We start from the raw sequence: 24,657 nt of genomic DNA, 5'->3' as shown, positions 1-24,657 counted from the left end.
TGAGGCTGAGAGCTTGAATTGTTTGCCCATTAAGCTACAATATCATGCCTATGTATACACTTTCAGTGTGTATATATAAACATACTCTGAGGTCTTTTAAATGTACCATTTAAGTCAGAAAGGCTACCATGTCCTTATTAACTAAATAGAGATCTGTTTCAGCAGGAGTGTCATGGAACACTGATAGGTTCTAACAGCACTTAAAATGTGAACATTCACACGACCCTCCCTTCTTTCCCTTTTCCAACCCTGCCACTTCCTCATTTGCAATTCTAAAATTTCTCACTTGATTCATCTTAACACACAAAATATAACAAGTGCACTAGGAAACCACCATTATATATTCATATGACACATAATATACAAAAATCAGTCCCTCTCCCACAAAAGATAAATAAAGGCACATTAGACAGCCTGGAACATTATCTAACTAAGTTTCAGCTTTAATTTCCCAAGTAAAAGTTTGGCAAAACTACTTTCTATTCTAGACTACAAGGTTTATACCCAACTATTCAACTCAGCAATATTTATATAACATGACTTTTTGTGTACATTTTTAAAAACTAATTTTTTCATACAGTATATTCTGATGTCAGTTTCCCCTTCCCCAACTCCTGCCAGATCTTCCCCACATCTCCACATACCAATTCCACACCTTTTCTCTCTCCCTCTCCTTAGAATATAAACAGGCATCTAAAAAAGATAAATAGAAACAAACACACAGAGAAGGAAAAAAGTCGAAGAGAAAGCATAACACAAAGATACAAAGGCACAGATTTGCACACATGCCCCATAAAAACCCCAAACTGGAAACCATAATATATACACAAAAGCCCTGACAAAGCATTATGAGACAAAGAAACTCAAAAAATTCCATTGAATTTGTTTTGTACTGGCTGTTTACAGCTGAGCATGGGACCTGCCCTTAAGAGTGGTTTGTATACCCAGAAAGACTGTTGGATGCAGGGAGAGATCTTACATACCCATAGAGCTACAGGTACGTAAGATCTCTCCCTACAGTTCTACGGGTACACAAGATCTCTTCCTACAGTTGGAAAAGACTAATATTATTTTTATTTGTAAGTGATTGTCAGTTGGAGCTAGCTTCCTGTATCCACTTCCTCTGTCAGTGGGACCCCATATAGCCCAGACCTGCCCTATACATGCACTTATTTTTAAATAACCAGAAGAGGTTATATAACCAGAGGAGGAGGAAGCGGAGGGGCAGGAGAAGAAAGAGGGTGAAGATGAAGAGAATGAGGTCACAGCATGGCGGCAGGTCTGTCTTTACTTAAATGAAAGCAGCGATGAGACTAGGAAAACAGAATGGAGCAGATACAACTCAAGCACCTTCAAAAGACGGGCTGTGTGTTAGGTCTCAGGAAGTGCTTATGCCCAGAAATAACAGTCTAGGCACAGCAGTTAGAAAAAAAAGCCAGCAGTACTTAGGAACCTATTTGTCCACCAATGAGAGTCATTTCCCTTATCTCTGGCACAAGGGACATAGGGCTCTCCATTGACACATACCTGTGGTTGCATGTCAAAGTCCATGCTGGCCTCCAGGCTTTCTCAGAACCTCTTTACATGCAGCATTTCAAAGCCCATAGTAGCATCCTGACTTCATCTGCCAAGGCTTCCCTCCTCCCAGATATCTGTTTGTCCTCTGTACAATGGCAAGCTTTGCCCCCTGCCACCCCCCCCCGCTAATGTAGTATATAGAGGAGACGGTTGCTGAAGAAATCCCCATATTCTAGATTTACTTTCTGTCCCAGCCCTTGTTCTTGTTGAGTTATTCTTTATTGTGTTTTCTTTTGAAGGCCTCTGGTAGGCACCTTCTGTACAGGAATCAGTACACTGAAAGCAATTCCAGTCTTTGGGGAACTCCATTTTTGAGAATGAGTCAAATTGAACAATAAAGGTGCCCAGTACCACCCCCTCTGAACCATTTCTCCAAGCAAGAAACCTGTGGTCTGGTAATGATTAGAGTGTTTGTCAGCCAGTCTGTTTGAGCAAATACTTGAGTCTAAAGCTTTGCTCAGCTTCTGAATGAGCAGGATTAGCAAATTTTATTTTACAAACATTCAGGTAACTGAAAGTTTAGAAGACGGCACTGTTTAGGAAAACACAGTGCTACTTGACAACTGATGCTGAACAAATGGAAGCCGCATGGCTTGCAAGAGGCATCAGCAGCAAGAATCTTTGTCTCCACTCTTCATCCAGACCTTCCTGGAGGTGAACTTCCGATAGGCATACTTTGCAAGTGGTTAGCATTTTGCATTACCTTTCCTTCACATACTCACAGCAGTAGATTCAATGCATACTAGAAACTCAGGCCCACAGCCTGGCTCCTATGATTTTCCAGAACTGTCCTACCTCTGAAATAATATCTCCCAAGACCCCACCACACACACACACACACACACACACACACACACTGATCAGTACCTCTTACCTATATCACTACACTATTACCTGCCCCCTGCCATTACATTTGATTTAGTGAGTGAGTGAGTGTGTGTGTGTGTGTGTGTGTGTGTGTGTGTGTATGTGTGTGTGTTCAGAGATCAGAAGACAACTAGTGGGAGTCAGTTCTGCTCCTACCATGTGGGTTCCAGGAGAATTCAGGTTATCATGCCTTGGTGGAAGGAACTTTTTACCTGATTGAATCATCTCACAGGTCCTCTCTCTTTTAACATCTATTTTCATTTTGTTAGTTCCTAACTAAGAGGATTCCTTTCCTTACACACCCTAAGAATGCTTTTCAGTTCTTCACCCAACTTCATTCCCTTTATTTCCTACAGTCAGCCCTACAAATGTGGATTGAGCTGATGTAAAAGACCAGTATAAAAATAAAGTCTCAATTCACAAATATTTGAGATAATGTGAGTCTAAATGCTTTCAAAAATGTTTGATACTAGCATATGTGAAGGTTATAGGCTAAACAAATAGAGAAACTAACTCATGTTAAGGTCACACGGTGAAGTCCCTAACAAGGTAACAGCTATTCTTCTTTCTTTGTCAGTATTTTGTGAATTATAGACTTGTTTATGTGCATGCTAACTTCATTGTAAGAGCTTAGCGCTATCCTGCTGTGTTTTAACCACCAGCCATTACAATTTAAAATATCTTATCATAATATAAACACTCATTAATGTGTTATGAAAATCAGTGCTAAAATCAGATCTCAAAATCAATTACTTTGTCATCAAAATAGAAGGGAATGAACAAAAGTCTGCAGTTAAAGCCAGACAACTGCCCTGGTATGTTGTGCAATTACCATGGAAGCTAGCAAAGTGAGAAATATTAGAAAGAATGCTGAAAAGTATGAATGACTAAACGCTTAAGTGTTCCAAGAACACAGCTCACATTCTTTTACATTTTCTTCTTCATATTCTGTGGTGTTTTAATTAGGTGTCTGTACTGGGTAATTTTCACTATCAACTTGACACAACCTAGAATTGCCTTGAAGAGTTTTCTTTCCCACATTGAGAGTTTTATACAACATATTTTGATCATATCCACACTCTCAGCATTTCCCAGATCCACCCTTGCTTTGCTATACACCCAACCCAACTTTGTGTTGTTTTTCTTTTTTTAAACCCTTCAAGACCAATTTGTGTTACCCAAATACCCAGGAATACGGTCTTACTGAAGAATCATCTAGATCAGGTTGGTATGTGGGCATGATTGTGGAGGATTGTCTTAATTGCTAATTGAGGTGGGAGATCCACCTTAAACATGTGTAGCACTATTTATTAGACTAGACCCTGAACTGTAAAAGATTAGTAAGGGAAGCTAGCTGAGCAAAAGCAGGGGGCAGGTAGCATTTGTTTCTGTCTGCCTTTGATTGTAAAAGTATGTGGTGGTTTGAATGAGAATGGTCCTCATAGGCTCATAGCTTTGAATACTTGGTCCCCAGTTAGTGGAGCTGTTTGAGAAGGATTAGGAAGTGTGGCCTTTTTGGAGGAGGTGTGTCACTGGGAGCAGTTTTTGAGGTTTCAGAAATGCTTGCCATTCTCTCTCCTCTCTCTCTCTCTCTCTCTCTCTCTCTCTCTCTCTCTCTCTCTCTCTGTCTCTCTCACTCTGTGTGTGTGTGTGTGTGTGTGTGTGTGTGTGCGTGCCTGTCTGTCTGTCTGTCTGTCTCTGTCTCACACATGTTTATCAAGATGAAAAGCTCTCAGCTACTTTTCCAGGGCTGAGCCTTCCTGTATGCTTCCATGCTTCCAGTCATGCACTCTAACCTTCTGTAACTAAGCTGAACGAACTCTATCTGCATGCTGTCTCATCACAGCCATGGTAAAGTACCTAAGACAATGTGATATGACTAGTTCCTTCAATCTCCTGCTGCAGTAACTTCCCCACAATGATGGGCTACAGTGGGGGCTTTTGTTAGTATTTATCACACACCAAACGTGAAATTAGAACTCACAACTTTATTTAGTTTAAAGAGAGAGCCAGAGCTTGTAAAAAGATAAGGAAACAGGTCTGAAATTCATTTCGGAACCATGTATCTATTTCTTTGTGCTTTTTCTTGTACTTGTTTATTGTGGAGGGGTAATGTATCTTACCATGTATGGAGGCCAATTTTGCCAACATTTTGAGAACTTCTCCAAGTTTTCCATTTTCTCTATATTTTCATGTGGTTTTGATGAAATATAAATATGTTAATTTTTTTAACCTTCAATGAAGTTTTATTAGTACTATTCACGAACAATGTAAAGGCTGCACAGTGCTGCCTGTGATTATAATGTGTTAACATTATCTCTAATACTATATATTTATGCACTATCCAAGTTTTGCTATTATAAATAATACACTGACTAGCATGTATGGTTACATATTTTGAATTATGCTTCTTTGATGAAATTTTCCTGAATGAGAATAGGTTAAATAGTGACAATATGTAAACTGGTAAACTCCTTCCCAGAAAGATGAAACAATGTATCCCCTGCCCAACACCAAAAAACTACCCATCTCCTCCCATCTTTATTCCTCCCTCATCATATTTAAGTATATTGCCAATTTTATTAGCAAAAAATTTTAGTTTAGCTCATATTTCTTACTTTTAAATTGTATCTTTTACCTATATTTATTTAGTTAATTTTATTTCTGACCATATAAATTGCTTATACATGTTCTTTGTTCATTTCTGTAAGGTCTTTAACAATATTTTATCAATTATTGTTTCTATATGTATTAAATATATCCATCCATAAGCAATAGTATTTTTCTATTTGTATGTATTAATAGTTATTTTTAATAAGGAAAAAATAGTGGAAAGTAACATACAATAAAGTTAGTATTATTAATTGTTTTCTTCTTTAAATTGGTAAAAGCTAAATTGGTTTTGCAACTGTTTTCAAAACATGATTCTATTTGCTCTTTCAAATAATTCTTATAGTCTTAAATTCTATAAAAAGCAAAAATCCATTGAGGTTTTAGTTATACTAAGCGTATATATTTTATTTATGATCAGTTTTCCAGTCATGTCACTTTCATTCATGATTCCTGTATGAGCTCTTGGGATCTTTTGTTTTTGTTTTTAGCAAGCAAATGAACAAGCTCAACAACTCCTGAGTTCCTCAGGAGCTACAGCCAACCAGAAGCTATAAACAGACTCCAGCCATAACCAAGATGGATACTCAACATGGTTTCCTCTATTTCAAGCCATGCCCTTCAGTAATCCTTCCCCACATCTCCCTCAGCAGTAGCCTGGTTACTCAGGCCTGCAAAAGATGAAGAACCTACCACAAGATCCTTTTTGCCATTTTCTGATGACCAAATCTTTCACCTGACAGCCCCAATTCTAGAGACAGAGAAATAATCTCTTGGTGAGGGAGGAGACTTTGAAAGTAAGAAAGTCTGTGTTGTTTGATTTGTTTTTTGGGGGGAGGGGATAAATTGCCACATTTCTTTCATTGGCCTTGGAAAAACTCTTTTCAAGAAATTATTTTATGTTGTGTTGCTATATTCGCATGCTTTCCTTTTTTTTTACAGTTTACTCACTAGCGTTGTATGAAGAAAAAATTATTTAGTTTTTTGAGACAGGGTTTCTCTGTGTAACATGTCTGGCTGCTCTGGAACTCAATATGGAGACCAGGCTGGCCTCAAACTCATAGAGATCTACCTGTCTCTGCTTCACAAGTGCTGGGACTAAAGGTGTGTGTCACACCACCCAGCTGAAAAAATTTTTTATTATTCATCCTTGTTTTTTCACAGTTTAACATATCTTGATTCTTCTAATAGTAGAAAATCACACTATTTGAGACAATAATGACATTTTTAAATGTTCTTTGTCAGAAGTTAACTATTTTAGTTTTATCTCATAGCAATTTTACTGTTTAAGATGCACACAGTAAAGCCAGTAGGAAGCTACTTTTATTTAGTTTCTGTTGTATATTTTCCCTCTCCTGTCCCCATCTCCCCACTCCCTCCCTTTCTTCCCCCAACTCTTCATACTTGAGATCAACCTGAGACTTTTCACTGGCTGCTCAATGAGGGCCTTAAAAGTGAGGCTTTCTCTGTAGTCCTGTTGCCTAATGGTTAAATATAAATATATTCAAGCCATACAACTGGACGTCAAAATATCAACATTCAATTTCCAAGAGCTAAATTAAGTTCCATACTTCTATGTGCATATAAGTCAAAAATAAAAAGGTGGTTTTCATTTCATACAAGCTCCATTCAGGTAGAGACAATAAATAAGCAAGGGAGGAAATGATTAATATGTCTTAGGTACTTAGAACCTTATATATTTTCTTCCTAAAAAAATCCATTATAACTCTCAGCAATTCCTTCTCCCCACTTATGTACTACATGCAGAGGCACCTACAAGAGAAGAGTTAGAATATGATTCTTGTACTTACAGGTGGTGGGTATTCATATTGTGGAACATAATCTTGAGAGTATGTCGTTAAAGCACACCTAAGAAGGAGAAGCCAAGAAGTCAGAAAAAGAAAGACCCAGCCCCCGTACAAAAAAATCACAAAACAAACAAACAAACAAAATCACTGACATGAAACAAACACATTTGAGGAAGGATTGGCACTAATGGTATTTAAGTTCAGTCTTCCCAGGCCATCTTTACAGTATTACCCATCCCAGCAAGCATTCATCAATTACTGCCAACTCCTCACAACCTTCTGTGCTCCTGTACTAAAACCTGTAGCTACGAAGTCCCGTGTCCACATCATAGGGGCTCTCTATTCCCCAGATTCTCTGCATCACCCACCTCCTGCCTTTTGGACCCGATGTCCCACATTCTCTCCCAGAGGATGACCAAAGAAATTGTGGAAGACACCTAGGTGACTGAAACCACAGACTATCCCAAGGTCCTCTCCGCCACCTCCTAAACACACAGAAATGTTAATGAATCATATACTCTCCATCAAATGTATAAGCCTAGCCAAGCTCAAAAGGAAACCCTTGGGGTGCTGGAGATGAAAAGACACAATGCTATGCGAATCTCAAAGGCTGACACCGTAAGACTTCAGGGCAGAGTTTTCGTTATAGGTAATGAGCAAGAGAAGTGATCCTGGGTTTACTGTACTTCCACCTTAAAGAAACTAGGGAAGCACCAGTTATGAGCCCAGAAAAATTTACCAGGTCTTTCTGTTTGGAGCTTTGGGTAAGGAGGATGTTCTTCTATAGAAATGAAGCTGTAGTTGTGTTCCCAGCAATGTGATAGGAATGGTTGGTCAAAGAAAATAAGTATCTAGTTTCTTTGGAAAGCAAGAGCATTCAACAAGAATCTCAAAATAACAAAATCCAATTCAGGTGGGCGAATGAGTAAAAGTGGTAGAATTAGCTAGTGGTAACCACCGATTGTGCCAGCACTCTCAGTGTTGCTTCCTGAGCAGCAGCGGCACCTGGGAGCCTGAGACTTATGAGGATACAGTCTTCCCTGAGCTTGTAGGAAGAACCCAGTGAATACCAAAATCTAGGGATGCTTAAACCCTTCTGTCAATCTGTATTTGTGGATAGCACATGTACATCTTCATACACATTGTAAGTTATCTCTGGATTGTTTATACTACTTAACATAATGTAAAAGCTAAGTACATAGCTTGGACACTAATGATTTTAAGTCTATACATGTTCAGCAAAGCATTGTTTTTTCTTTCAGTTATTTTCAGTCCATGATTGGTTGAATCTGCAGATGTGAAATCCATGAATATGATAATAGTTAGGTCCTACCCTGAGTCTACTGAATTAAAACCTCTATGAACAGGACCCAGAATTCTGTAGTTTAACAATCCCTCTAGATAATTCTTATATACACTTGAGTTTGAGTTCTGATGAGTAAAAGAACAAAAATAGAAGTTCACATGAGAGGGGCGAAGCCTCAAAAGGGAGAAATGGATAGAAGAACATATGTGATATGAAAATTTAAGCGTGTGGGTGACATGCTAGGCATAAAGGTTTAAGCAAATATAGGGATGAAGGGATGAAGAGGAGGATACTGCAGGGATGGCTTAAGTAAAGCTAAGACTGTATGGAGAAGCCTTATGAAAGCCTACTGCTTTGTAAACTAATTAGAAATACAACTAAAAAAGAAGATTGATTGTCCACTACACCTAGATGGTAAGATCATACTGCTAAAGACATAATGCACTTTGGTTGAAGACCATAGAGGAAATCAAGAAATAACTGATCTGGATATCCTCCCTGTTGGATAGCTTTCATAACCCTGGAAAATGCTATATGTGTCACTCAGGGAGAAAAGCCATCAGTGAACTTACTAGTAGTATACTCTGCATCCTAAAATACCAGCCTTCCTACTGGAGCAATAATGGCATGACTGTTACAGGAATAAGCAATAACTTTCAAGTCCAAAGGAGGGACTTCAATGCTGGTACTATAAACTTGATTTATATAAATATATGGCCCTAGGTGGTAACCTACTATTGTTTTGCTAAATAAGCATACTGTTGAACTGCCCCTTCCTTTTGTAGTGGGTAGCAGAAAATGCAGATTCTCATAACTGGTCAGAAATTCTGAGAATAAGACACTAAACTGGCTACATATCAGCACTCCTCCCCAAGGCTCAGAGTCTATCAGAGAAGAGGGATATGAATAATTTAAGATCTTGAAGATGAGGATTTCTGTTAATTGCTATCTTCTGGACATGAGTCATAACAGCCATGGTTACTAGCATGAGCCCTGCACAAGAACAAGTCAGTCAACATTGCAAAATAAGTGGTAGAAGAGCTGCTGGCTCTGGGGCTGTGAAGAGGAAAGTCGGCATTATTCTTTGTGGTTGTGTTTGATAGCCCCACACTGTTGAGTATGCAGGCAGCACAAACTGAACTCAGTGGTCAGTGGGTTGCTATAGAAACAGGAGGATGAGGAGAAAGAAGGAGGAGAAGTAGGAAACAAAATGAAGGTGGAAGGGAGACTTATGGTGGGCGATCCAGGGCTAGTGAGGAGGTTGGATGTGATTAAGATAAATTATATACATGCATGAAATTGTCAAAGGATAAATAAAAATTATAAAATGAATTGGATGTTCAACTTTTTAACTTTCAAGTCACTAAATGAAATTTGAAAGACCAACTTGGAAGGAAGAAAGGAAGGGAGGGAGGGAGGGAAGAAGGAAGGAAGAAAGTAAGAAAGAGAATTATAGAAGTAGAAAGTGAATATCACACAGCTTCTTAAAATTCCATCTATATGCTTTAATACTTAACATAAAATTATTTTCAAAAAAATTTTGAAAGTGAAAATATGCAAAAACACATACACACATTAGCCAAGAGCTATTTTCTTCTGGTAATAGCATATGCAAAAGACAAAATTTTTAAATCCAATACTTGTAGGGATCATTACTCATAATTAAAAAAGCAACTCACCAATAATATGCATAAGAATCTAAATATATAAGATATATAATGCAGAGAAAGGCAGAATTCCCAAAGATAAATTATTAATCTACAGTCACAGAGGAAAACTGTAAAACATCATTCCATCATTGGTTTCTTAATCCTAAATTGACCTGTATCCTCCAAAACCTCAAACAAAGACAAGTCAGCAACAAAGAGAATTAAGTTACACATTTGTCCCTAAGGAGAACATAGTGGAGCATGGCAAATACTACTTGAAATAAATTCATAGGCACCAGACCCAACAGATCAAATCAATATGGAACTGTTCATGCTAAACTCCATGCCATCCAGTCCCAGATAAATTGCTTATGTGCTATTTCAAGGAGATGGGGTACCCAGCCTATGTTACCTTTACAAGGAAAAATAACTGAAGCAGCTGATTCCTTTGTTTCTGCTTTCTTCAGCACTTCCTGTCAAAGCAACCCGTTCACTCAGCTCATCAGAACACTATTTTATTTCATAGGATGAGGTATTTTCTGATTCTAGAATTGTAAGCAAAAGCCAGATGGAACCTTTACATGTGTAATAATAACTGATTTTGACTCTATACGTTTCAAACTGTGTTCGGATAGGTTTTAACAATCCTGTCAACAGAGCTAGATGAAAGCCCACACTGGACCAGAGTGTGGACAGAGATCACAGGAGAACAGAAGGTAACAACTGCCTGTGGTTACCCAGAGCACCATGGACATCACCTCCGGAAACAGCATCCTACCCTGATGGGGGAGATACTGAGATTAGAGGATTTGAACCAGTTTTCAAGCAGAAAGGACCAGAATGACAGTTCTGAGAAGGCACTGTTTCTGAAACAGAGAGAGGCAACTAAGAGAGTCAAAAGAGTTGAGAAATTACACACCAGAAATTCAGGATCCTGGAACTGTAAGAGCATCACAGGATGAGCAGGCCTCCCACTTCTCACCCCACCCCCAATGGCAATTACACGTTGCTTCAGGGGTCTAACAGAAGATGGCACTCTAGAACTAAGATAATGAGCAAGCATCCCACACTTCTCATTTCCCTCAGTAGAACCTGTGATTGCCACTAGTCCAGGAAAATCTAACATAATTAAAAGAAGCAGAAATAGGTAACATTAGTACAAGGAAGGCAGTGGGAATCAAAATTAAACTCATGAATATCCTTTCCTCTGGAAATGCTCCCAACCGCTGAGTCCTCCATCAGCCTTTCTATTTAAAGACACACTGCAGAGCCTAGGAAATGAAACAGAAAACGAGTGCCCTACAATAGCTGAGTGGGAATGCAAAATTTTACTCCTCAAGGTTGAAAAGATTAAAAATTCCAAGAGAATCCACAAAGTGTACCAAGCAAGTCCCCAGATAATTGTCAGATACAAGATTATATGAAGTAGTTTACCCTTATACTAGCAAACAGAGTGGTAACATATAAGTGGAAGTTCTCACAATTGTAGCACATTCTCTAAATTTCCTAGAACACAGATAACCAAAGCTATATAATACATATACAAAGGGAAACACACATTTTGTTGGCTATAGAATAATTCCATACTTATGAATGAGATGAATCATTGATGATGGTCATTATTCCATCTAACTAATTAAATGTTATGAATCAAAACACAAGATATTTCATGGAACTTGGCAAAAAAATATCTAATAGACATAGAATTTCATAAAATGCTAAATGGAAATATGAGAATTTGGAAAAGAAAAATGAACTGGTGAAACTCGCTCCTTTAAGGTACAAAGGAGTAGTGTGAAGTTATACTAATTAAGACAGTGTTGTTGCTTCAGGAGTATACAAAGAAGTCATCAGGATAGACTCCAAAGCTCAGAAATCAAGCTGCTTAAGGCTGTGCAGCAATGATAGAAAAGACTTAATGACAAAGCACTGAACAAAAGAATGCTATAACAACCAGCTAGTCTTAAGTTACATGTAGTGCATGGGTAGTATATATGAGATACGTAGCTTCTAAGATGTACTGTAGAGCCTAGAAAATGAAACAAAAATATGAGTGTCCTACAATAATTGAGTGGGAATGCAAAATTTTATTTCCCAAAGTTGAAAAGATTTAAAAATCCAATAGAACACACAAAATGTGCCAAGCAAATCTCAAGAAGGTTGTGAGATATAAGATCATTGTATGAAGTAGTTTACCCACGTACTAGCAAAGGGTAACAACATATAGGTTTTATATTTCATATTATGTCTTTACTTCTGCTGTCCATGAAATACCCTACATAAAGTTACAAGGAAGTTACAGAAGATATTTTCATACATTTTACAAAGACAGAATTAATATAAAATTTTAAACTCTTGTAAATCAATGGTTTAAAAAATCCCAAAGGAAAACTGACTGAAGCTACGTGCACATAATCTGCAAAAAAAAAATCAGGAAGGCTCATTGATGTTAGACAATAAATTTAGTCATAAATCCAGTAATTGGTGAAATGCAAAATGAAACAACAGAGTACCATTAGATTACTACTTTGAAACCATTGTAATGTTTATGAAGGTGTGAAAGAATGAGTATTCATGTGCTCTCCATCCTTTCCAGTGTCCATGAGTCCCATGAACCTGGGGTTATAGATAGATCTGTCAGGTCTAGAGTAGTGCTGGAGGACCTCAGGGTCAGTATTCTAATCAGACCCAATGGCAGCCTACCGTGACTTGAAGTCATGATTGGGAACCACTGGGGCATGACTGTGTCTCATGGATCTGCCCTACCTCTCTCCTCCCTATCCAAAGCTGATAGGTCCAAAGTCAGACCCATGCCCACACTATTATGGGTTTCCCTTAGTAGAAACTGATAGAAAATAGCCAGTCACTCTTTTGTGACAAGAGCCACAGACTGTCATGTCTCCACCTCATGGAAGAGACCATCAGGAAGACAACGCTGCAGGATTGGAGTCCTCACTGCAGGTTCCCCCACTGACTCTCCAGTTGTGCCATTGGGGTCTTTTTTTAACAAACTTACTCTTTAGCTAAGATGACCTTGTGTCTGTCAATGACACCTGCAAGAGTGCCACTACAAAGTCTGTAGCCATTGATTGCTGTACTCGTGTAACCAATTTCCCTTGCTCTCAGTCCAAACATTCTGATCAAAAGCTGACTTCCCATATGGTTTCCACAGAGGGAGATGCTTTCATTAGGCTGTCTGGTGTGCTTGACATTTTTATTTCTCATTATAAATCAAACAGTTAGAATTCTGGATGTGTGTGTGTGTGTGTGTGTGTGTGTGTGTGTGTGTGTGTGGTATGAGAGAGGGGGGAGGGGAAGAAAGGGAGAAAGGAAGAGAGAGTTTATTGAGCTCAAGTCAGTCTCCATGAGTCAGACAAATGCTGAAGCACAGATAAAAACGGCCTCTCTGGAAATGTAAAACTGAAGACCAGATGCTGGTACATTCATGAGGACAATGCTACACTGTCAGGTTGTCTGGAAGGTAGACAGCTGGCTTTCATCCAGTACCACCCACAATTTGCCACACATACCCTCATTGACCTTTAACAGGTGCAGAGAATAACTAAAGATACCTTCTGAGATGAGCAAGTTTGATATTTGTCATTAGAGCTATGACATTAGTTAAAATATCTACATGTGCACTAACACAAGGTGAAATGTGAATGGGTGATAAGACAATGCACCTTAACCCACGGAGTTCTCCTAGCTTGCAAAAACTTTAAAGTTTAAATTGCTTAATTTCTATTTTGTCTGAGGAAAGGGAAGCTATTTTCTTACCACCTTTGCCAAGAGATAGAACAAGTATACAATGCACTTACCATATCATATGGTGTCTTCTAAATATGAGTGACTCAAAGAAACAAATAATTCATTTCAAATTAATCTCTTCCCTGGCAACAATAAAAGTACCTATTACTATGACAAGTCTAGCTACTGACAGCCATGGATTTCCATATTATGGGTGAAAAGGGAAAGTTTTTGTACTCTGGGAAATAACATCCCATTCTTAACCATCATCTTTTACATTGCATGTCAATCTAGACTCAATGGTACAAGTCTGTAATCCCAGACTTGGAAGGTACAGGCAGGAGGATCAGAGGGACAAGATGACCTTGGCAGCATGACAAATTAGTCTAGTCTGAGACATGAGACACTAACTTCCTCTGTCACATATTAAACTGATTTGAATGTCCTTGACATTTTTTCCTGTGCCTACCTTTTGATTAAGTCAGATGGAATTCATTAGCTGTTCAACATCCACAGAATCCAAGCATTCTTAGAAACTACCTCCTAAAAGGTTAATGAGTACATGATGGAGAGCAAAGATGAACTAACTGCACCGACAGTTTGAATCTACTGTTAATCCTGACCCAAGACCAGTACCATCTAAAAGTCCTTAGCAGCGTTGTAAGCATTCTCCCCTCCTGTCACAAATACAGTGATAGGGCCCCAATTTTCTCCTTTCTGTTTTGCCCTTAAGTCATTCTGGAACATTCAGACAGTCACTTAAGTACTCTGTATCTTGACACCTCCCATTCATATTTATCCCATGTCTATTTATCTAAAAGATAAGTGGATTAATTAATGGGGAATCAGATCCTTTATTCCTGTGCTTTCATTTTTTTTCCTCTACACAGATAAAAACAACCTCACCCAAATGACCTTGGATGACTGTTAGGAAGGACAGAATGCAGACAAAACATGTAGAAGTTCTGAAGGACAAGGGATGGTATACATAATGAGGCATGAGGCCAGTGTCCTGCTGGATGAAACACTCTGCCATCTACTGAACCAGACAAAATCAAAGCCAAGTTCTACTGTTTTCTAGGTCTCTTCCTGCTCTTTGGAAAGCTAGCATACCCTACTCTGCCCTTACGAGTGAGAATTGTTGCAGGATGTAAAGTATACTGCAATGATATTATTGTCTCATTACACCTAAAAGAGGGTATTCAGCCTTAAGGTGGAGAATGGATGAAGGGGACAAGACTGGGGAAAGAGGACCCAGCTTTGATACTGACATTAGCAGGTGCGGTTGGATCTGTCTGTTCTCCAGTCTCTGTCAGTCTCTTGGCCTCTGATGTTGCCTCAGCGAATGTTAGCAAGTGGGGCTGGATCTGTCTGTTCTCCAGTCTCCTGGATCTATGTGTTCTGTCGTCTCCTGGCCTCTGATACTGCCTCAGTGAATGGCCTCATCCTCCTCTGGATGCCTAAGCAGGAAGGCTAGGAACCAACCTGAAACCACCTCACCCCCATAATTAACCAGTGACCGAGTAAATTCTTTCTCAATGCATGGAAAAAGCTGCATCCTGCTCTCCTGCCACACTGTCATTGCCGAAGAGCAGGATCATGTTTTGTCTTCCCTTGAACATTCAAAAGTCTCCTAGTAGCAGCCTCGGTTGTCTACCAATTTTGTGCTTTTTCAAAAGCAAATGTATTATGTCTTCCCTGTACTTGAAAATGTTTCCAGTTCCTGACCCTAACTCTTCACATGGCTCTCAGGCACTGCTAGCTCAGTTGTCATGAGTGCAGACTCACCCAGGATGGGCCCTGCTCATTCTGTCTCTAAATGTCCTATGTCCTCTGCTGAAGAATGACGTTTTCTTCCATTGGTCTATCAGTTCAGGTGTCTCTTCTATCTGGGAGCCTCTTCTAACCTTCCCAGCCAGAGTCACACTGCTCCCCTGCATCCTGTGTCCACTGCCTACATGCAACACCTTGCAGGTTGCTCCATTCAACACTATTCCAGATTACCCTCTCTCTTTCTTTTCTCCATCTAAAAGCCTAAAACAATACTGCAGCCAAATTGACCCTACCAAAGTCTGTCATGAGGTGTGGGATGGAAGATTCTAGAGAGGGATTCCCTTTAGCTCTTCTCTTTGTCCCTTCTATAACAGCTTTGTGTTTACAATGTAGGAACCACCCTGAGACTATAAAGATGAAAAGTAGCTAATCTCGGTTCCCTTAAAACATTGCTTAGCACCATGCCAGTCTTGGACTCCTTGCTCTTAGAGTTCATGAGAGGTGGCCAAATGTACCCTTTAAAAATCACCTAGGAACTACTAGCTAAGTCTTCTATTACTTTTAGTATTGGTGTCTTACCAGTACACCAGAACTGATTATGTTTCTGGCCTTAGATATTAGACAAATGAGACTGTCTTTCACATCTACACTACCAAAGTCAATTTTTTCCTGGTGTAAAGTAGACAGTCAAATGAGTATGCTGAAAGAATTTCCTCAAGCCTAAACATTTTTGGAAGCCATTTGAAAGAATAAAGCACCCATATGTAAGTATTCATGTAAATGAAAAGCACAGACTCAAATATACACAGTAGCAATGTTATCTGTAATTCTAGAAAGTCCTTACTTTGTTTAAACTATACCTCTACCTCAAAGATGTTACTATCCACTGAGACCAGCTGAAGACTTCAAGTGATTATAAATACTTTGTAAATGACAACTATATAACTTATATTATGACAGTAGGCTCACCCCAGCATAGGCAGGGAAATTGGGGGCCTATATGCTTTTCTTACGAGATCTTTCTATCCCATTGATCTGGCAGCTCAGATGTCACCTCTACCTGGAACTCTGGCGTGAGACACAAGGGAATGATAGACATGTGTGAACTCCCCCATTGTGACAACTTGAAAACCTTTACCACTCTTCTTGGCTTTGTTGTGGTCGCTGTTTTAACAAAGGCTGCTTATGTTTCTGGTGTGTGATGTGATGGTTTGCTATCTTCAAATACAGTAACTTTATCAATACAGGCAAGCTCACGAAAAATCTCCCCACTGTTGCCTTTTGTTTCTGTGGTGTGAATACTCATGACCTACTTACTCTCTTAGCAAATTTCACAATGCAAATCCTGAAGGATTAACTACTATATCTAAACTGTACAATGAATCTCTGGCATCTGTTCATTCTTCAGGCTGGAGACTTTGTACCTTTGATCAACACTGTTTCATTTATTCCACCTCCCAGTGCCTAGTAAACACCATTCTACAACTGCTTATGTGAATTCAACCTTTTAGATTCCACATATAAATGAGATGATTCAGTACCTTTTGTCCGTATAGTATGCTTAACAGGATGCTCTTTTATTTCATCTATGTTCTCAAAACATTACTTCCATGTTTAAGGCTAAATAATACTCCTCTGGATATGTATACCACGATGTCTTTATCTATTTACCCTTCAAAGGATTCTTAGGTTGATTCTATATTTTTGCTTATTGTGGATTATGCTGCAATAAAATTCAGTGTATACATCCTTCTGTAGGCTATCAATTCATTTTCTTTCGATATATATATAAAAATGGGAACACCACATCATAAGACAGTTCCATTAAAAAATTCTAAGTAATTTCCACACTATTTTTCATAATTGCCTTTGGACTTTACATACCCAGAAGCATATAAAGGTTCCAATTTCTCTATATGCATATCCAGATTTGTAATTTTTGTCACCTTGATAATATCCATCTTATCAGGAATGAGATGGTACTTCATTGTGATTTTGATTGTGTGTGCATGGATGCATATGTGTATATATACATATGGAAGCCAGATATCAACCATAAACTTTGTTCCTCAGGAGTAAGTCACCCTGTTTGTTGAGACAGGGTCTCACCCATTAAGCTAATTGGCTAGCCAGTGAGCCCCGGGGGTCCTCCTGTCACTGACCAATGAGATCCAGGGGTCTTCCTGTCTCTGCCTCCTCAGAGCTGAGATTATAAAGCATGTGGAACCATACACAGCGTTTTACATGTGTGCTGGAGATTAAGCCCAGGTACTCATGCAAGCACGTTACTGACTAAATCTTCAGGCCTTGGTTTGATCTATGTTTTCTTGATTGGAAACACTGAGGACTTTCTCACATACCTATTGTCTGTCTGTCTTCTTTAGAAAAATGGCTGTTGAAATTCTTGGCCCACGTTTAAGTGATGAAAGGGTTTGTTGTTGATTTTAGATATTAATTCTGTGTCAGATATAACTTACACTTTCTTCTGACCTGTAAGCTGCCTTTTCATTTTTCTAGTTATCTATTTTGCTGTGCATAAGCTTTTTAGTTTGATGAAGTATCATTTACATACTTTTTCCTCTGGTGCCTGTGCCTTTAGGCCCTCTTCAGTGAGTTATTGTCAAGACCAAAGTCAAGGAGTTTTTCTCCTGTGCTTTCTTAGGAAATTTTCATAGTTTGTAGATTCACCTGACTTAACTAGATTATGAGTTCCCAAGATTTGACCTACCTGCATCTCTACTTAACAATAAAACTATACAATAAAATTATAGGTTTAATATTGGAAGAAATAACTACATAAACCTGATACCTAGAGATGTGAAGATTATCTCAGCCTTCTATTTCTATAGATTCAAAGCTAGTAGTGCAAATTAGCCCCTTTTTTATTATCTCTGATCACTTGGTGGGGTGAATGGGCTCAGCGGGGGTTTCTGTTCCATGTAATAACAGAACCACTATGCTATCCAAGATGGCTCACTTCCACTCTTGGTAGTTATTCTTATCAAGTAAGAACTCAGCTGGATATGTCAATACAGAATGTTGTCAGCTCCATGTGACTGCCCTGTGCATCTTGAGTTTCACAGTATATCAGCTGGAGTCCAAGAATTGGAAAGTAGAAACTGGCAGTTTCCTTAAGGTCTCCATTAGAAAGTTTGGAATCTCACTTCTACAACATTCTATTTCAGAGGAAGGACTATCTGTAAGTCAAAACAAGAGTTCTAGAGACACCCTGTTATATGTGCTAGTATTTCCCTTAATTATTCAAGCTTGAGTTGGGCTCCAACAACTTGTAAATATAAGAGTAAAGCTAATAAAAGCAAATGCTTCTGAATAGCTAGTTATGTATGAACTCTATTCCAGTTGTTTTGTATATGTTAATTCTTTACTCCTAAAAGCTCTCTACATTAATTTCATCATTTACATTCTGAATAGAGTAAAACATATGCACAGAGACTAAAGTAATGCTCTCATGCTGGTACTTAATAACAAGCCAGGATTTGAGCTAAGATGTTTAGATGTTGGTGAGATGACTCAGCAAGTAAAGGCACTTGCCACCAAGCCTGACAATTTGAGTTCAATCCCCAGGATACACTTAATAGAAAGAGAAAACTGAATTCCAAAAGTTATCCCTGAATGTTCACAAGACATGCCATGGCATGTGAGCACACCTACCACACACACAAAATAACAGGTATAATAAAAATTTATTAACATCAAAACCCAGGGTCTGTGATGTTTTATTATTCAGAAGAATGATAGAACAACTAGAATGTTGATATACAGTTCAGTTCTCTGTACATCACTTTTCTTTGTAAACCTGGAGATAATAATTCCTGCATTTAGGAAGTCCAGACCCTGAGCCCAGGGTCACTGTTTGTTTATGAGGGTATTTTATTTCAGGAATTGGCTGATACAAAGGCCAAGAAGTCTACAACCTGCCCTCTGCAGGCCACAGACCCCCCTCTCCCCCCCCAAAAAAACATTGGTGCAATTCGCAGACAGAGAGGCTGGTAATATAACCCCATCAGCAGGCATGTGAACTTGGGGTGGGGATGGTATGTAAGTTCAGAACCCAAAGTCCTAAGAGCAAGGAGCTCTGGTGTCCAAGGATGGGAGACCATGATAATCTAGTACAGGAGAAAAGATCTGGTCCTTCTGCTTTTTTTCTGTTGGGACTGTCCATGGACTAGAGGATGCATGCTCACATGAGTGGGGAGCATCCCTACTTAGTCTAATTCAAATGCTAATCTCTTTCATAGACACCCCACCTGCATACACAGAAGAAATGTTTTATTAACTCTCTGGGTATCCACTGGCCCAGTCAAATTAACATATAAAATTAACCATTATGAGCACCAAGCTTCTAAACATCAAATAAAACTTTTCATTTTGAAACAAGTGGGGATACTGGTTATTCAGACATGCATAGACTCTAGCCTGGCATTTCCCCCTGTGAGGTAGGAATCATGTTAACATCTTTCTGGACCTGGAGTGCATTGCTTGCAGTACTGAGTGATGGTGCCTCTCTAGTTGGCTGAATTTGATGAGATGACTTCAGAGTCAGCTAAGTACTATTCTCTCCACATTACTCCTGATGCAGTGTATCCCAGCTTAGCTGATGTATGCCACTGCCAAGTCAGTGAATGATTTTCCTTATGGCCGTACATGGGGTAGTGGCACAAGTCCTATTTGATCTAGAATTTGGGTTGTGTGCCTTGGCAAGGATTGTTTTCACACCTAGTGATATCTTGTTCCATCTGCTATCATTACATTGTAACTTAAATAATTTGATTTTAGAAAAGCATGTAATATAGTATCTCGTGGCTTTTGAGGAGTGATGTAACAGTTGACCAATGGCTGATGCAAACTGCCCTTTGTTACCTTTTTATTGTCTACACCTGAGACCATTACAGTAGCTTTTCAACTTGCATCAACAAAGTTGGGCTTCTTGGGTTTCCAGATCTACTCAACGAGGCAATCAAGAATGGTAAAGTTAGCCATCCTTGATTACCTCTGAGTTTGCCAGCCTGTCCCGTGGCTGCAGTAATCCTGCCTCTCTCTGCATGTGCTTCCTCTCCACTGCTGGGCTGGCTTTTGAGATGGCTGTGACAAACGGTACTGCAGAAGTGAGATTCCAAACTCTCCAGTACAGACCTTCAGAAAACTGGCAGTCTCTGCTTTCTGATTCTTGGACTCCAGCTAATATACAGTGAAACTTAAGATGCACAGGGCAGTCACACAGAGGTGACAACACACTGTATTGACATCTCGATCTGAGCTCTTACAGATAAGACTAACTACCAAGCGTGGACGTGAGCCATCTTGGATAGCATAGTGATTCTGTTATCACATGGGACAGCAAACCCAGCTGAGCCCATTCACCCCACCAAATGATCAGAGGTAATAAAGTGGCCATTTAAACTGAAACTGGCATTGCCCCTCCTAAAGTCCATTTACTACCTTAGCATGCTCTCCAAATGTCCAACTCTGGATCATGTGGCCAACACCTGGGTTTGTGGGGAGGGTGGAATGGACAGAATCAGTCTGGCTGTCACATGGCCTAGCTGAATTACAATGAAGCAAGGATGTCCCCCACAAAAAAAAAAACAAGTCTAAACCCAAGAAAGTGAACAGTCCTACAAAAGATGCAATCAGGAATGAAGTTCAGAGCTATTTCCCTTCTATTCCGTGGTCTCTTCCCCACCCCCACTCTACTTGTCACAATGTATTATTATTTACTCCACATCCTCACAGGGATATTGTTTTTACATTGTTTTCCTTCTTGAAATATGTTCAGCAACTAGATAGTATTTCAACAAGAGACAAGCCATCACAAGAGGTAGAGAAGAAATAAATGGCTTGCCTCATACTTGCAGAAAGGAAAAGATGAGGAGAACAAAAATATTCTTGCAATATATATGCAGTCCCTTTTCCCTCTGCAGAGTGTGGCAGGTTTCAGAAAGGCTGGCGGCTGGCCCACGAGAGGAACGAACTGGGAGCAGTTAAGCTATGGCCTGAGCTTGCTGCTTCTACTGCAAAGAAACTACTTCACACACGCAGAGAGGGGCTCTCTGCCAACAACAGACACTTAACGGCCTCAACTACCTTTTGGTCTCATTTAATTTGTCTATTTAGATACCTTTCCCCTTATAGCCATTGATTAGCACAGAAAAAGGATGTTACAGATCATTAGGTTCAACCCCTCATGTTCCAGATGGAAGCCAGGGAGGATTATTAGCTAAGAGCAAGGTCACCTAGTCGGTTCTGCACAGTCCCAGACATCCCAGATTCCCTATTTTCCCAAACTGTACTCTTTCTCATTTAGTGTCAAAAGCTACCTAGTGACCAATACACTGTTAATTTTTTTCATCAGCATTCTGAAAACAAGACACATTTATTATAAAATGTCAATAAATATGCACCAATCACTACCATTCAAGGCAATGAAATTTGATAGCAAGGACAAGATGTAGGACTCAGAGCTGACCTTGTGCAAAGTCTTCCTTGGGCATTTCTCCACCCAGCTTTGGGTGCTGAGTACTGGTTTCTCTCAAGCTAACACCAGCTACTGTGGACATGCTTCCTACTCTACAAATAGCCTGTGTCAGAGCAGAGTTTTCCCTATTCAAGGGAAGGAAGAAGGAAGTAAGAAAGGAAGGAAGAAAGGAAGGAAGGAAGGAAGGAAGGAAGAAAAAGGAAGGAAGAAGGAAGGAAGGAAGGAAGGAAGGAAGGAAGGAAGGAAGGAAGGAATAGGAAGGCAGCCCTATTTTCTCCTATGGCCTCTCATCACAAGACTATACATAGTTGTATGTAGGTAGATATGCATGTGTATGTAAACACACACACACACACACACACACACACACACACACACTGCTGATAACTAAGACCTTCACATACAATGAGTTTGTATTAGATAATCAGATAGTCAAGGACCCACTTACAAGTTAGTTCCCCATGTCTCATAAATAGCACTTCTAAATTAAGTTCAACTTACTTCAGAGGCTTGAGAATAAGGTGGAAGGGCAAAGAAAAACTTAAATTAGCATATGCAGTAGAGGCATGCTCCATTCTCTTTCCTATGTGTCTTAGGAACTGTGCCTCCAAACCACTGTCTTCACCTTCTCTGTCTGTATATATATATATATATTCAAGATGTGTTTCAACGACCAAAAGCAAAAGAGCACTGTTGATTTCTAAGAGACTTTTGAGCATCCTTGATTTTCAAAACTCCTACCACCAACCATGGCCAATGCCTGGGAAACTCACTGGTAAGAAAAAGTACCGCTGCATCTCAAGGGAAACACTAATTCAGCCTTCAAGTCCATGAATGTCTTTTCAGGTTTATCTCTTTGGTATAAATTTTAATTTCTATCTAGCTGCTTTCTTGTACTCAGGGTCCTCTAAGGGAACAGAACTGACAGAAGTAATATGTATATTAAAGGGGGAATTATTAGATTGTTTTTACAGAATGTGATCTGGGTAGTTCAGCAATGGCTGTCTCATATTGGAGAGGGCAAGAATTGGATAGTTGCTCAGTACATGAAGTACATGGATGTCCCAGTGGTCCCAATATGGAGCTGAAGCACTGGAGGGTTCCTGGAGAGATGCTCAGTTTTGGTCTACATTGGAACTCCAAAGATACTGTTCTCACACCAGTGAAGAGCAGCCACTGGCAGGTGCCAGTCACACTTCAGTGTGGGTCTTCCTGCTTTAAATAACCCGATCAAGAAAATCTCCCACATGAATGCTTGGAAGTTTGTTTTACTTGATTCCAGATGCCATCAAACGGACAAATCAAGACTAGCCACCACATTTCTCTAGTACAACTTCCCCCGTTTTCCTTAGTTCATGGCATGTGAAGAAGACATTATTATGGAGTCTCTTTCCTTGGTTAAAGTCAGACGTGTCAAGACAGTGGCACGAAATACTTTAGTTGTTCTTCAGTGTTTCACTGAGGTATCTGTTACCAATTTATGAATAGTGTTTCCTTCATATTGGCGCAGAGTGATATAGCAGCCACAGGTTGAGTTATAAGAAAATGAAGTAGACAGTCTAACACCATTACAATATAAATGCTATTATCTATAAATTAAGGCAACAATGGATCCCAAATAGTAAGCCTATACCCACTTTCTAATTTTTTTCCTTAAGCGGTAACATGAAGTTTAAATTTACATTATGAATACAGCTTTACTTTTATAAGCTGAGGCACATTATTTTGGTCCATTGAGCAAACTCATTCTTATTCATTGCCTTTTAAAGTTGACATTTAACTTCCACAGCTGTACAGCTAGCAAACAGCAAAAGAAATTTTAATATTCAAGAGAGAAGATTTCAAGCTACCACAGGATTCTACTTTGTGGCATCCTGTAATTAATATACGTTCACTGAAAGGAAGAATTACATATGGAATTAGTTAAAGAGGGATGGAGTTGCACATATGTTTATTTCCTTGCTCATCCTCACAAATCAAATTACACAAGCAAGTAATTCTTGCAATTCAAACTAGTAAGTGTTGATTTCTAAAAGACTTGTCTTCAAAAGCATTTACTAAAATGCTTTTGCATCTACAGTCCTTGAATCCCTAAATCAAATAAGATAGGGGATTTGGCATTCCTTTTTCCTTATAATTTGCAGTTGAACATTAGAGATAAACAATTTGCTGAAGACGTAATTATGTTACAGCTACAACATATCAGGAGCTTCACATTCCAGAATGCAAGGGAATGGCGCTGTGGAAGCCTTGCCCTTCAGACCATGGAACTCAGAAAGACGGGATTCCAAATCATTACACACAAAGATGAACCATGTTTAGACAAAAGTGGTGTGGAGTGCTATGGATATCCAAAAGGAGCGACAGAACCTGGTCATGGGAACAAGGGGGACAGTGTAAGAAGGTCTTCAGGAAAAGACTGCATGACTTAAGAATTGAACATGCACATCAGTCCTCCTTCCTCCAAGACTCCATTAAAACTTCCTAAATATGTATTCCTAAATACATAAATATATGTGTATGTACATATACAAATGTGTATGTACACACATATGGATAAATACATATATATGTATACAGGTTATAGCAATTAATGAAAAAGAGGTTACAAATTTGAAAAGGAGCAAGAAGAGATATATAGGAAGGTCTGGAGGGAGGAAAAGGAAAGGGAGATGATGTAATTATATTACAATAGCAACAAATAAAATACTTTAAAAATTTTATCTTTAGAATATTTTTAGAAATTAGAGCCCACAAGAACACAGAGAACATAAGAAATGGGAGAGACAACCTTTAAGCGCTCAAAAGAAAAGGAACCTGGCT

The 24,657-nt window shown here is 39.2% G+C and overlaps 1 protein-coding gene across 2 annotated transcripts in view; it reads right to left on the bottom strand.

The window, feature by feature from the left end:
• The window catches only part of CUNH9orf135 (chromosome unknown C9orf135 homolog), a 110,332-nt gene that overhangs the window by 13,594 nt on the left and 72,081 nt on the right, over positions 1-24,657 (bottom strand). For both annotated transcript variants that reach the window (XM_040746329.1, XM_005063224.4), the window contains exon 6: positions 6,867-6,924. In XM_040746329.1, the coding sequence (XP_040602263.1) occupies positions 6,867-6,924 (58 nt within the window). The remainder of the gene's footprint in view (positions 1-6,866; positions 6,925-24,657) is intronic.

This window comes from Mesocricetus auratus, unplaced genomic scaffold, assembly GCF_017639785.1.
Source record: "Mesocricetus auratus isolate SY011 unplaced genomic scaffold, BCM_Maur_2.0 Super-Scaffold_4256, whole genome shotgun sequence".
Taxonomy (NCBI): domain Eukaryota; kingdom Metazoa; phylum Chordata; class Mammalia; order Rodentia; family Cricetidae; genus Mesocricetus; species Mesocricetus auratus.
This window is presented reverse-complemented; position numbering and strand designations above follow the sequence as displayed.